The following is a 12,520-nucleotide window of genomic DNA, read 5'->3' on the forward strand; positions in this document are numbered from 1 at the left end:
TGCGCTACGCTGCCGGCGTGATCTCTGCCCGTCAGGTCCTCGCAGGACCAGGGCCGGCCGGAGTCGGGGTGCAGCCAGTCACCCCGGGGCTCGGTCGCGATGCAGGGACCGAGTCAGAACTGAGCTCCAGACCTGCATCTCGGCGCCGCCTGGCCTGGGATCCGGGCTTGAGCTCCCCGTGGGCTCGCGTCGCCTGTGCTTCTCCATAATGACAGAGTTTGCAGGTTGGGAACTGTCACACGTGAAAGGCATTGCTTCTTCCAGCTTCTCGCGAGTCCACGGCTGAGCGTGCAGTTCTGCAGCTAGCTCTCCTTCCACACTTTCTGTGTCTCGCCTGCCATTTAGGAATAAGTAAAGCAGTACTGTGAGTCCACTTGGGGCTGTAAAAAGCCAAGGTATTTGGTAGTGTCCTGGTGCAAGTAAGAACTTTATAAGAAATGTAGGTTTAGGACCTGTGGACTGGTGGTGTAGGAAATGGTGCTGGAGAAGAGATTGTCTTGTAAAACCTTCTGTTAATATTTCATTTTATTTGAAGAGGCTCAAAACACTTTATTCTTAAAAGCATTATTTTTTGGAAGCGGTTGCCAGTACTGCAGTTTGAATTACAGAAGTGAAGTAGGTTGCCCACGGTCAAGTTCAGTGCTTTTTGAAATAGAACTTAAATTTCCTAATTTCCTGTCTAAAAGTATATGTCATTACTGAAACGCCAGCAGTTCTGATTTGGAGAAGATTCTACTTGGAAAGTTGATGAACTTGATGTAACTCAGGTTACCAAGCCTTGTTAGGAAAATATCTCATAAGATCACAACACCATACACATAACAGCGTTTTTAGGGCTAACACTCTTTAGGATCTGTGGGATGACACTTTCTTAGGTACCTTTGATCGCAGATGGACCGAAAAGAGAGTGTGGGACAGAACATACATGCCAGGGAATTTCACAAGACATGTTTCCAGCTACTAAAGGTTGAAGTTACAAAGCTAGAAACAGTCTGAGAATAGTCTTTGTGAAAACTGCCTTGGAAACTAGACCAAAAATAGAATTAATTAGGTTGGGATTTACTTTGTTTTAGCATTTGGTATACTTTAAAATCAAGGAAATACCAGCTTGCCCATTTGACTTCCTTAACTAGAGGAGGCTAACAAGCTTTTATTAAGACAAAACGTGTCTGGAAACGATGGATAAAATACCTTTGGGGTTAATTTTATTTTTTTAACATGGTAATGTATTCAAACTGGAAACTCCTGCTTTGGTGTAAACCGGCTCATTAGAATTGTTGTCTGTAGCTCTCTGTGACTGGGTTACCTTGCTGCTTTTTTATTTACAAATGCACTTTTATTTACAAATGTGCTTTTGGTTCTGAGTAACACATACCAGTGGGTTTTGTTTTCTGAGAGTAAATGTTGCCACGTGTAACTTGCTTTGTTACAGTGTCTCAGACAAGGGTAGGTATACTCAGACGGTGCTTAAGTACGGCTGTACTCTCCAGAGTTCATCACAAGGAACCCTTGGCAAGCTTCAAGACATTGAACTCTATCCTCTGTCTTTCTTATCAGGGTGTGTGTTTGAATATGCCTGTATTTCCAGGTCAAGGGCTATTTTAAAATCAGTTTGCATCTTAGAGACTAGTAAATATTTGGTCCATTTAAAATATTTTAATGCCTTTTCTGTTCAATCCCAGTAAGGGCAAAAGTCTTGGGGAATTAATAAAGGAAAAGAAGGAGGAACATTATACCCTGCTATTCGCTACACTCCCGTGCATTGCCATTTTGTGGTCTTTTTATAATGGAGTTATAAACATGATATTCCCATTGTTCGGGACCCATTATTAGGCTGAGGGAAGTCGCTGTGCTTCACAGAATTAGCAAAGGAAACAAGTGCTTCTTACCTCCTGGGGGATGTTCCAGATTGGTCCTTACAGGCAGGGGTGGGACTTAAAAGGATACAAGGAACACCTGCCTCCCCGAGGCACCCACCCCTGTCCCCATGACATCTGTAAGTTAGATTTATTAGACATCTGTACCCAGCTTAATGTCAGCAGAGAGGGCCTGGATGAACTCCTCCTGGAGCATACAGGGAAAATATTAAGGAGGAAGTGAAGGTTGAATTTGGAATTAAATGATGTCCGGGAGTTCAACCAGGTAGGCGAGGGTAGGAGTAGAGTATTCTAGGAGAAGGGTAGAGGAACTGTGTCGTGGTTCGGCATTGAGGCACAGAAACTTGATAAGAGTTTGAAAATCTGGAGCGTAAACTGTGCACGTTTGGGAGGTAGCATCGGAAGCTTGAGAGCCTCGTGAGATTAGGCCTTCATGGTAAGACTGATAAAAGAAGAACCTTCCGGAAGACACACTTTGAGAGACAACATAGGAGTCTTTCAGGAAAGAAGTGAAAGATATTACATAGTTGTGGAGGTTAGAAGTTGATTGTAGGAGAATTGGGTTGGGCATTGTGTGTTATTCTCTAACCAGGAGTTTAGAGCAAACAGATCTAAATGAGGAGACTCCAGCTGGTGGTGGTTCATGCTGTTGGAAGAGCTCAGGGCCAGGGTGCCAGCTTTTTATTAGAATAAAGGAGAGAGAGTTGAAGCCAGAGCTGTGGTGTAGCTGTGGTGCCCTTGTTTAGGGAGGGCCCTTGCTTAGGGAACATCATCAGTGCTGCTTGAGAATACAGGCTGAGACACGAGCACAGAGCTTGGCAAAAGATCTCACTAGAAGCCAGGTTTTAGGTTGAGGAAAGTGAAAGGTGAAATGTCAGTAGGTATTGTCAGGAAGCAGCAGTGAAAGGGAATACAAGAAAGCCAGCAGAAAGGACAGGAAGGTGTCAGTGGAGGGAGGCACGTGTTTGTGTGAAAGAAGTTGGGAGAGTGGAGGAGCCACGCAGGGCAGACAGGTGGGTCTTAGAAAAGCAGATGTGGTGGAGAACACAGGCAGTTGGGTGGCCACAGAAAGACAAGGGCATCTGTGCCTCATTCTGGAGAAGAAAACACGGGAATTTAGGGTGGATGCAGAAACAGTTTGAAAAGCGTAAGAGGGACTCTGAAAGGCCATCCTTTTTCTCGGTAGACACTGCAGGGAGAAGCTATAAGGAGCCGAAACATGTCATTTTTAATAGGGGGCGTGATATGAAATGATCAAGTGGCAACTAACAGAGCCATCAAAGCCAGTGAAATTCATTTACTCCAATTTGTTGTGTGCTGGATTAGCGCACTTAACTCAGCAGGAATAAGTAAGTAACGCTGGTAGAGTGACCCAGAGTTCACAGACTGCTTCTCCTCTGTGTTTATTTGCTCCTCATAATGACTGCGCCGGGCAGTGGCTGAGCAGGAGGCCCTCTGAGAGGTGTAGACCCAGGATGCTGTGGTCAAGGGCAGCCAAGCAAGCAGGCCAGGGTTCGGGTGGTCTGGGAAGTGGGCTCCCTAATGCGGGAGGGACGAGAGGGGTCAGCCTTGGAAGGGGATGCAGACTGGAAGTGGGCAGGGGGTGAGCGCTGCCGCGGCACCAAGGTTTGCCGTGTAGAGGTGTGCAGTTTCTCTCTAATTATGCTAGTATTCAATAAACCTTAAGTTTTCCAATGATTTAGATTTACAGAGTTTACAGAGATAGCAGTGTTCCCCTTTCCCTAAGCCGTTACAAGTTCCATAACCGTAGTGTCTGTGTCAAAATTTAAGAAGTGAACATGGGGACGGTATCATTGATCAGACTACTGACTTTGTTAACATTTTCCCAGCTGTAGGCATTTAGTGCTCCTGGATTCACTGCATTTCATCTGTTTTTATCTAAACCTTACTTTGTTTCTATAATTAATGCCTCCATTTTGGCGCCCTTCATTATGAGCTGTCTTGGTGTCACTCATAAACGTAACATACATTGTTTTCTATATTTACTTCTAGATCTAGGGCAGTGATGGCGAACCTTTTAGACTTTTCAATGATACAAACAGACCACTGCAGCATGCATACCATAGGTTCACCACCACTGATCTAGGCCATTGTAGGCTGATAGTCTCCATTTTTTTTTTTTTTTTTTTTTTTTTTTTTTTTTTTTTTTTTTTTTTTTTTTTTTTGAGACAGGGTCTCACTATGTAGTTGAGACTGACCTGGAACTCACTATGTGGCCCAGGCTGGTCTCGAATTTAAAGCGATTCTCCTGCCTCAGCCTTCTGAGTGCTGGGATTACAGGTGTGCGCCACCACACCTGGCTTCCAATTATCGATCAATCTTTAGTCTGATTTTCCATGATTTATCTTTGATCGCTTGCCATAGTAAGACTGAGGGGACTTTGTCTTCCCTTTTCTGAAGTTTTTGTAGTTGACCTTTTAAAAAACTGACACCACCCCAGATCCTAGAGTATCCCTCTCCACACTGGAGGAGACCTTGTAGGCAGCCCTCAGGTGACAGGGGTCAGCCTATCTGGGATAGATGTGAAGTCCTAGTCTCTTCCTCCCAAGGGTTGATTGTCTGATAGGAATTCCAGGGAGGGTTTTCATGACAATGGGGCTGTCTTGGGAGGATGGACCCCTTTTAAGAAAATTGAGGGAAAGGCCCTGTTACACAGCTGCTGTTCTCATCAGTTTGAAGGAATCAGACTATTGGTGTGGTATATTTGGGGATGACTCCTGCCTAGCATATTTATGTAATAATACTGTAATAATTATTTAATATTGCTGGGGTGTGGTGGCGCATGCCTGTAATCCCAGCACTCCGGAGGCTGAGGCAGGAGCATCGCTGTGAGTTCAAGACCAGCCTCGGCTACTTAGTGAGTTCTAGGTCAGTCTCAACTCCGTAGTGAGACCCTGTCTCAAAAAACAAAATCAAAACAATTATGTAATATGTAATAAATATTGTATGTAATTATGTAATAATACTTTTTGTTAGTGGGTCTGTCCTAATGATTGAGCCCAGGGCCTCAGCCATGCTAGGCAAATGCTCTGTCACTCAGCTACATCCCCAGCCTTAAAAACACATTTTGAATGTTAGCTTTCCATATATCACAGCCCAACTCAGTGACAAGACAGAGCAGAATTTACAGCTTACCTCAGTGTGGGAGAACACTACCTCCTCTTAGGGTGTCTTAGAGTGGGAAAGGAAGGGAGTGATTTAACTGAGAAATGCAAGTTTGGTTTAAGATGTGTCTTCACATGTGGGGGCTTGATTAGCCTTGGGTTGGAATCACAGTGTTACAGTTTGGGATTTGTTTGCAATAGTCAGGCAAACATTTTGAGGAAAGCAGTTCAAAGAATCTTAGGACAGAACCACTCATTGGGGTTTTCTGTTGAAGAGTTAATGTGTTGTTCAGAAGTTCCTTCCTGTTCTTCAGAAAAAGTGATCTCCTTAAAAGAAAAAGAAAAAAGTGACCTCCTCTAAGCAAGTGTTTCCAGGAATAGAAAAGTAATGCTACTAAAGTCAAGTTTGAGTCAGGCTGGCAGCCTTGTGTAAATGAGGGTGGTAATTTCTCACGTTTTATAGTCTGTTTTATATTACACTTGGGTATCTAAAGAACATCCTAATGTTACGATATGCATTTTTTTTTATATCACAGCAATTCTTTTTTTTTTCAGCTTTAATTGAGTTTATTGGTACATTTTAGGGATACAGTACAGTTACATTCATTGTTGGGATCTTGTACCTCTACATGACAAGTCTTGATTCTCCTTTTTCCCCTTACCTCTGCCATCCCTTCACCCCCTCCTCCCCTCCCCATCTACAAACACTTTATTTTCATCTTTTCATTCTCTCACATTTTTTTCTTTTCCCTTTTTACTCTTCCCCTACCCATCCCACCTTCCCTCACCTTTAGCTCCTTTCTTCCCATTTCTAAATGTCAGTAATCTTATTAGAATCTTATGCATTGTTGCAGATTATTTATACCAGGGAAACTATTGGGTATTTCACTTAGGAGTATATCTTCAATATGTATCCATTTTCCTATGAATGAATCTATTTTCTCATTCTTTATGGCTGAGTAATATTCCATTTTATAGAAAAACCACATCTTCTTTATCCAGTTTCCAACGGATGGGCAAATGGGCTGTTTCCAAGATTTAGCTATTACAAACTGTGCTGCTATAAACACGGGTGCACGTACTTCTCTGTGATATGATTCTTTTAGTTCTCTTGGAAAGATACCCAGCAGAGGGATGGCTGGGTCAAATGGAACCTCCAGTCCAAGCTCTTTGAGCTATCTCCATATTGATTTCCATAGTGGTTGCACCAGTCTGCACTCCCACCAACAATGGAAAAGGGTTCCTTTCTCCCCACAACCCTGCCAACATTTGTTATTGTGTGATTTCTTGATAGCAGCCATTCTTTGTGGGGTGAGGTGGAATCTCAGTGTTTTCATCTGCATCTCTCGAATGACCAGTGATGTGGAACATTTTTTCAAATATTTTCTTGCTGCTTTTACTTCTTTGTCTGAGAAATGTCTGTTCATTTCGGATGCCCATTTTTGAATCGGGTCTTTATATTTGTGGGGGCTGATTGTTTTGAGTTCTTTATATATCCTTGATAATAGTCCTTTGTCTGAGGAACAGCTCGTAAAAATTTTTTCCCACATTGTAGATTGTCTCTTAGTTCTGCTGATGGTTTCTTTTTTACTTACTGTTCTCAATCTTGACTTTAAACAATTCATCTTCTTATTTTCAGACAAGCATAGAATGTCATCAACTATATTGAGCTTTACATGCCCACTGCAGTGAACTTTTTAATGCAAGAAGTATTTGTGTATCATAAAAATACTGGGACAAAGAGCAATAATTTAAAGCAGTTGTTTGGAAAATTGTAGAGAAAAATTATACACATAATATAGTATGATTACTCTTTTTATACTTATGTGTGTTTATAAAATAGACATTAACATGCCTTCATGGATGGCATAGCTAAGTACAGGGCTTTGACAGATTGGTTTTGCTTTATTCCTTGTTTGGAGTTATGTATAGTACAGATTTTAATTCAGTACAAGGCAAACAGGTTATGTAGGTGCTTACACATGTTTTTCAAGGTCTGATTTGGTTCTGTGCTTTGGGTCAGTATTGGTGAGGTGCCTGCGGTAAGCATGGCCCTGCTGGATTTGGTCACCTTCTTTTGTGGCTCTTTTTATACTTTGTGTCTCCTTTTTGAGAAAAGGGGCAGCACTGGGATTTGCCCATTGCTCAACCACTAAATAGAATATAGTAATATCTTGGATTGTGGCTTTTATTGCATGCACTTTTGTAAAGTAATTTTTTAGCATAAAATATCCTTTCTTGTAGTACCAATGTGTCTATCTGAACAGCTGTGTAGACAAGGAAAATAGCCGTAGTTTATATTTAAAAAGACTAAAATTGGAAAATCCAATTGCCCTGTTTACTAGTCGCACTGCATTAGAGTTAAGACTCAACTTAAATTTTCTGACTAAAAAATGTGAATTATATAGTTAATTAAAACATTTATTTATCAGCATTTTTCCTGGGGGAGATAGATTTTGGACATATTTAGTCTTTCTAACCTATTAAATGTCAGCATTGAACAAAAAAACTTCTAGATGAAAACCTGTAATTCTATGACTTCAGGCACCTAGGTATAAATCAGACAGATATTTCAGATATTACTTGCTTACTTAATAATTGATTGGGAGAAGAAACTATTTTTTATACCTGTTTACAACAAGACTCATTTATTTGGGAATGTTTCAGAACTTTTAGTGCAAATGACGTCACGTTTTGAAGTAAGTCCGGGAACTAATTTAATGACTGCAGGGAAGTTAATAAATGGTTTCTTCTACCCTTCTAGGTTCTTTGGCTGGATACTAATTAAATTTCCATCCACAGAGTTACAAGAGAAAAAGCAGATTTATATACATCCATATGCACAGGAGTCCCTCATAATGACTTGATGAGGGGCCAGATGACTGCAGCTGGTGTAGAGCCCTAAACTACAAGGAAGGGGCCTCTGGGAGCAGGGATGGTGGAGACCCGTTACCGAGGGGCTGAGTGGGGAAGCTCTGGTGACTGAAGCTTGTCTTGTGGCAGTAATGTCTGTGGAATTAAGTGAGCTGGGAGCCTCCCTTTTCCTGATACACTCAGGTTCCCTCATGGATTGAACGCCTTCATGACAGGAGAGCTTTTCATCTGTGTCTGAGGCTTCACTCGCAGCTCTGGATTTGTCAAAGAAGTGCCTTGTGGGGTGTCATGCCTTGGTCTCCTGAAGTCTTCCTTAGGGGTGGTACGTTTCAGACCCCAAAAGGACCAGCTGGCTGCTGACCATCCCTGGGGTCTGCCCAGTGTAGTTATCCGCCCAAATGTTTATCATTCTCTTGCACAAACAGAGGTCAGTTATTTTTTGTGTCGTTGCCATTGAATATTTGTCTGCTTAAGACTTTGTCAGAACTACCAAGATTTTAATGTTTCTTTTAAATACAAATGGGTAGGCAAAAGATGGGAGAAACACAGTCCCATCTTACATGTGAAACTCAGGGCATTGAGGCAGCTTTTTGCAAACCTAAGGGCCTATGCAGCAGACTTGCATTTCTGCTTCCTGGCCTGATTGCAGTTCCTTTCCGTGCTGGCCTCACGGGCCACCGATTGAAGAGCTTGATGAAAGGCTGCTGAAGCCCATCTCGCCGTCACCCGGCTGGCTCAGGTGAGACAGCACAGCTTGGCAGCTAAGGCTGGGCTCGCTGCCATCTTCCTTTCCCAATTAAGTCATTTTGATATGATGTGGCACCGTGGGACGGCAGAGCGTTAATGAAGCCACCTGGGACTAAATGTTTCCCCTCAATGTACAAAACTCCAGGTCAGGAAAGGAGATTAGACCGGTGACATTTGAGGTTGTGGTTTTTCTTTTCTTTTTCCACCCACCTTCTTTGTTTGCTTATAAATTGTCTCAAGATAGAGGCTTCGAACAACTCTGTGGGACGCTACTCATGCAGAGTTCAGTGTAGGACCGGGGATTTAGCTCAGTGGTTCGCCAACTGCCCTGCGAGCTCAAGGACCCGAGTTCAATCCCTGCTACCAAAAAAAAAAAACAAAAAACAAAAAACAAAAAATTAAAAACAGAATTCAATGTAGACAGTGCCCCCTGCGATTCTGCATCATAGACCTCTTTGTATCAGTTTATAAATCGCATTGATACCCAAGGAACACCTAGGCTTCTACCACCTACTCACCTTGGCAACATCCTCTCACCACTTGAATTTTATAATTACTATTTCTTTCCTTATCTTGACAAATTTACCACATTTCTTTGTATCCTGAAACAGTCTATTGTTTAATTTTTAATTTTTCCCAACTTATACATAAATTATCTTCATATATATCTCTTTGCAAATTTTGTATTGGTCAACCACTTGAAAATAAATTTGTAGCCAAGTGTGGAGGCACATGCCTATAATCACAACACTTGAGAGGCTGAGGAAGGAGGGCTGCTGAGAGTTCAAAGCCAGCCTGAGCTGCATAGTGAATTTAAGACCAGCCTCAACCACACAGTGAGAGCCAAGCTCAAAAAAAACAAAAAAAATTCTTTGCAAATTTTGTATTGGTCAACCACTTGAAAATAAATTTGTAGCCAAGTGTGGAGGCACATGCCTATAATCACAACACTTGAGAGGCTGAGGAAGGAGGGCTGCTGAGAGTTCAAAGCCAGCCTGAGCTGCATAGTGAATTTAAGACCAGCCTCAACCACACAGTGAGAGCCAAGCTCAAAAAAAACAAAAAAAATTTGTAACTGAAAAATAAGCTAATAATTATGAAAATAAGCTTTAGACATTGTAGCTGTTCACTTCTAACAGTAGAGCATGTATCTCTTAAAATATGGATGTCCTCCTACATAGCCACTATACCACTGTCATGTTTTTAAATAGTCATGAGTAGCTGGCACAGTGGCATGCGCCTGCAGTTTCTGCTCCTAGGGTGAGCAGCTGAGTCAGGAGGCTCACTTGTGTCCAGAAGTTAAGACCAGACTGAGCAACATGGTGAGATCTCTCTCTCAAAAAAAAATCATATTCTAACTTTTACGGTTGTCCCGAAAATGTCTGTCACATCCCCCTCCCCCCCAAGATCCCAGCAAGGTTCACATGGTGCTGAAAATATTCAGGAACAGGCTTCATTATTCTTAGTTCACTTTCCTTAGCCCTGAGAAAGGGACACTGCCAGTGGAGAGTGAACATTAATTAGATCTCAGGTGAAGTCAAATTTGTGATCATCATAATAACATTTGAAAAAACCCATCAATTTTCTGGATTTTTCTTTTTTATTTTTTTCATTGAGTTTATTGGTACATTTTAGGTATACAGTACAGTTACATTCATCCCTGGGATCTTGTACCTTTACATGACAGGTCTTGGTTGTCATTTTTTCCCCTTGCCCATGCCCTCCCTTCACCCCCTCCACCCTTCCCTATTTACAAAAACTTCATTTCCATTTTTTCATTTTCTCATATATTTTTCTTTCCCTTATTTCCTTTCCCCTACCCTTGCCACTTCCCCGATACCTTTAGCCCTTTTCTTCCTACTTCACATTGTCAATTATACCATTAGGATCTTGTATTCAATTATAGTTTTTCACACCAGAGAAACTATTCGGTATTTACATGTGTGTGATTTATTTATTGCACTTGAGTATATCCTCAATATGCATCCACTTTCCTATGAATGACTAATTTCTCATTCTTTATGGCTGAGTAGTGTTCCATTTTATAGAAAAAAGAAAACGATAACAAAAAAATAAATCAATCAGAGTTGGTTTTTTGAAAGAATAAATAAAATCAATAAACCCTTAGCTAACCTTGTCAAAAAAAGGAAAGAAAAGGCTCAAGTCCATGCAATTAGGAACAAAAGAGGTGAAGTCACAACAGATCCAACAGAAATCCAGCGGGTCGTCAAACCTACTTTGAGAACTTGTACTCTTGGATTTTTCTGTATTATCCCATGGCTTTTTCCTTTCTTTATTCCTCAGTTAAGATATAAGGCTTATAGAAATAACTACATAAGACATAGTGCCCTTTTAATGTGTAATAGAATGGAGGAAGCTGGGTTGGTGCCTTGGACTGGGAGGTTGGGTTTAAGCAGTGAGGTCTCACTGCTGGATTGCCTCAGTCAGACTTGCCTTGGGCTCATGCCACAGAGGCCCACTCGGCTTCTTTGTGTCTAAGCACCACACAGGCGTGATACTCCGAAGACCGTGCCCTGTGTCAAGTGGTCCAGGAACTCTGTCCTACCGGGCTGCGGAGGAAATTCAAGTTTGGAAGGACAAGGAGGCTTCGTCAGTTATAATTAGTATGTGTAGAGGTTCTGGTCAAGGAGGTGATAAGACTGCCTATAAATATGGCGTTGCTATGTACCTTGACCCGTTGTCACCATCAGTAAGGTCTTGGATTCCCCATCCTGCTCTTCACTCACACATCTGCTCATTCAGTGGAAATAAATCCAGAATGGATTGAATCAGCTCCTTCCTCTTCTTGGAGAGAAAAGAAATCTACGCCTATGTGGAAACAATGAAGAAATGGACAGAAGTTACTGAAATCAAGAGCACAGCCTAAAGTTCTTTTAAGAAAGAACTCTTCACTTTTCAGGTTTTTAAAAGACCACCGTGTCATTTCAAGCCCAGAACTCTGTGACCCTTGCTTGTTTCCTTTTGCTTGATAGCAAATTTTAAAGCTGAACTGAAATACAGGGATCAGTGTGAGTGTTAAAGGACCCACAGTAGGAAAGCTGGCTGTGCCTTTCTGTCTTACTTTGTGGGGTCCAGGCACAGAAGGGGTGGAAAGTACGTGTGATTTAGTATACTATGCCTGGTTGAATCTAAACCACCGCCTGTTTTGATAAGTTTAGAGACTTCAGTAGCTGTCATCTTGAATGGGCTGTATCCTTGGCATCTCGGTCCCCAGGCCTGTGTTCCTATCCTTTCTTGCCCCAGTACTACACAGTACCTGGGCCTCTATTCTTGGACCTGGCCTCAGGAATCATCAAGAGCTATCCGTGATATTCACTGCACTGAGTGCACTTCAGTGCCTGTGTCCGCTCTTATAACAAATGCCACCGACTAGTGGCTTGAGTAACAGGCATTTGTTTTTCACAGTTCCGGGGGCAGAGTGCAAGATGAAGATACTGCCAGTTTGGTTGCTGGTGAGGGTCTCTTCCTGATGTGCAGATGGACACCTTGCTGTGTCCACATGTGATGGAGGGAGAGATCGTCTCTCTTATGCTCTGTAAGGCACCAGTTCACTCACAAGGTCCTCACTTTTAAGACCCAGTCACCTCTCGGAAGGCTCACTTCCCAACACCAGCTCTTCCCAGGGGGGAATAGTGACTCAGCATGTGACCTGCGGTGGGGATAGAAATAGTCTATAGCAAGCACAGTTCGGTAAGTTTTGACAGACATGCTGTATACCTATGCCACATACCTATACCATTGCCACAGTCAAGATAGTGAAAATTACCTTTCATCCGCAAAGGTTTTCTCTCATTCACAATTCCCTCTTCATCCTCAGGGTACTCACCGATCTGCTTTCTGACATATAGACTGAGTTTATGTTTTGTGGAATTTTAT

The 12,520-nt window shown here is 42.2% G+C and overlaps 1 protein-coding gene across 1 annotated transcript in view; it reads right to left on the reverse strand.

Moving 5' to 3' along the window:
- LOC109117890 overlaps window positions 1-8,591 on the reverse strand; it is a 10,931-nt gene extending 2,340 nt beyond the window's left edge. The window contains exons 1-2 of the mRNA XM_033759675.1: window positions 8,548-8,591; window positions 99-334 (exon numbers count right to left, since the gene is read on the reverse strand). Of these exons, the coding sequence (XP_033615566.1) occupies window positions 99-334; window positions 8,548-8,591 (280 nt within the window). The remainder of the gene's footprint in view (window positions 1-98; window positions 335-8,547) is intronic.
- Between the last annotated feature and the right edge of the window lie 3,929 nt (window positions 8,592-12,520).

The sequence above is a fragment of the Fukomys damarensis genome, unplaced genomic scaffold (assembly GCF_012274545.1).
Source record: "Fukomys damarensis isolate Sample0158 unplaced genomic scaffold, DMR_v1.0_HiC HiC_scaffold_37, whole genome shotgun sequence".
In the NCBI taxonomy this organism is placed as follows: domain Eukaryota; kingdom Metazoa; phylum Chordata; class Mammalia; order Rodentia; family Bathyergidae; genus Fukomys; species Fukomys damarensis.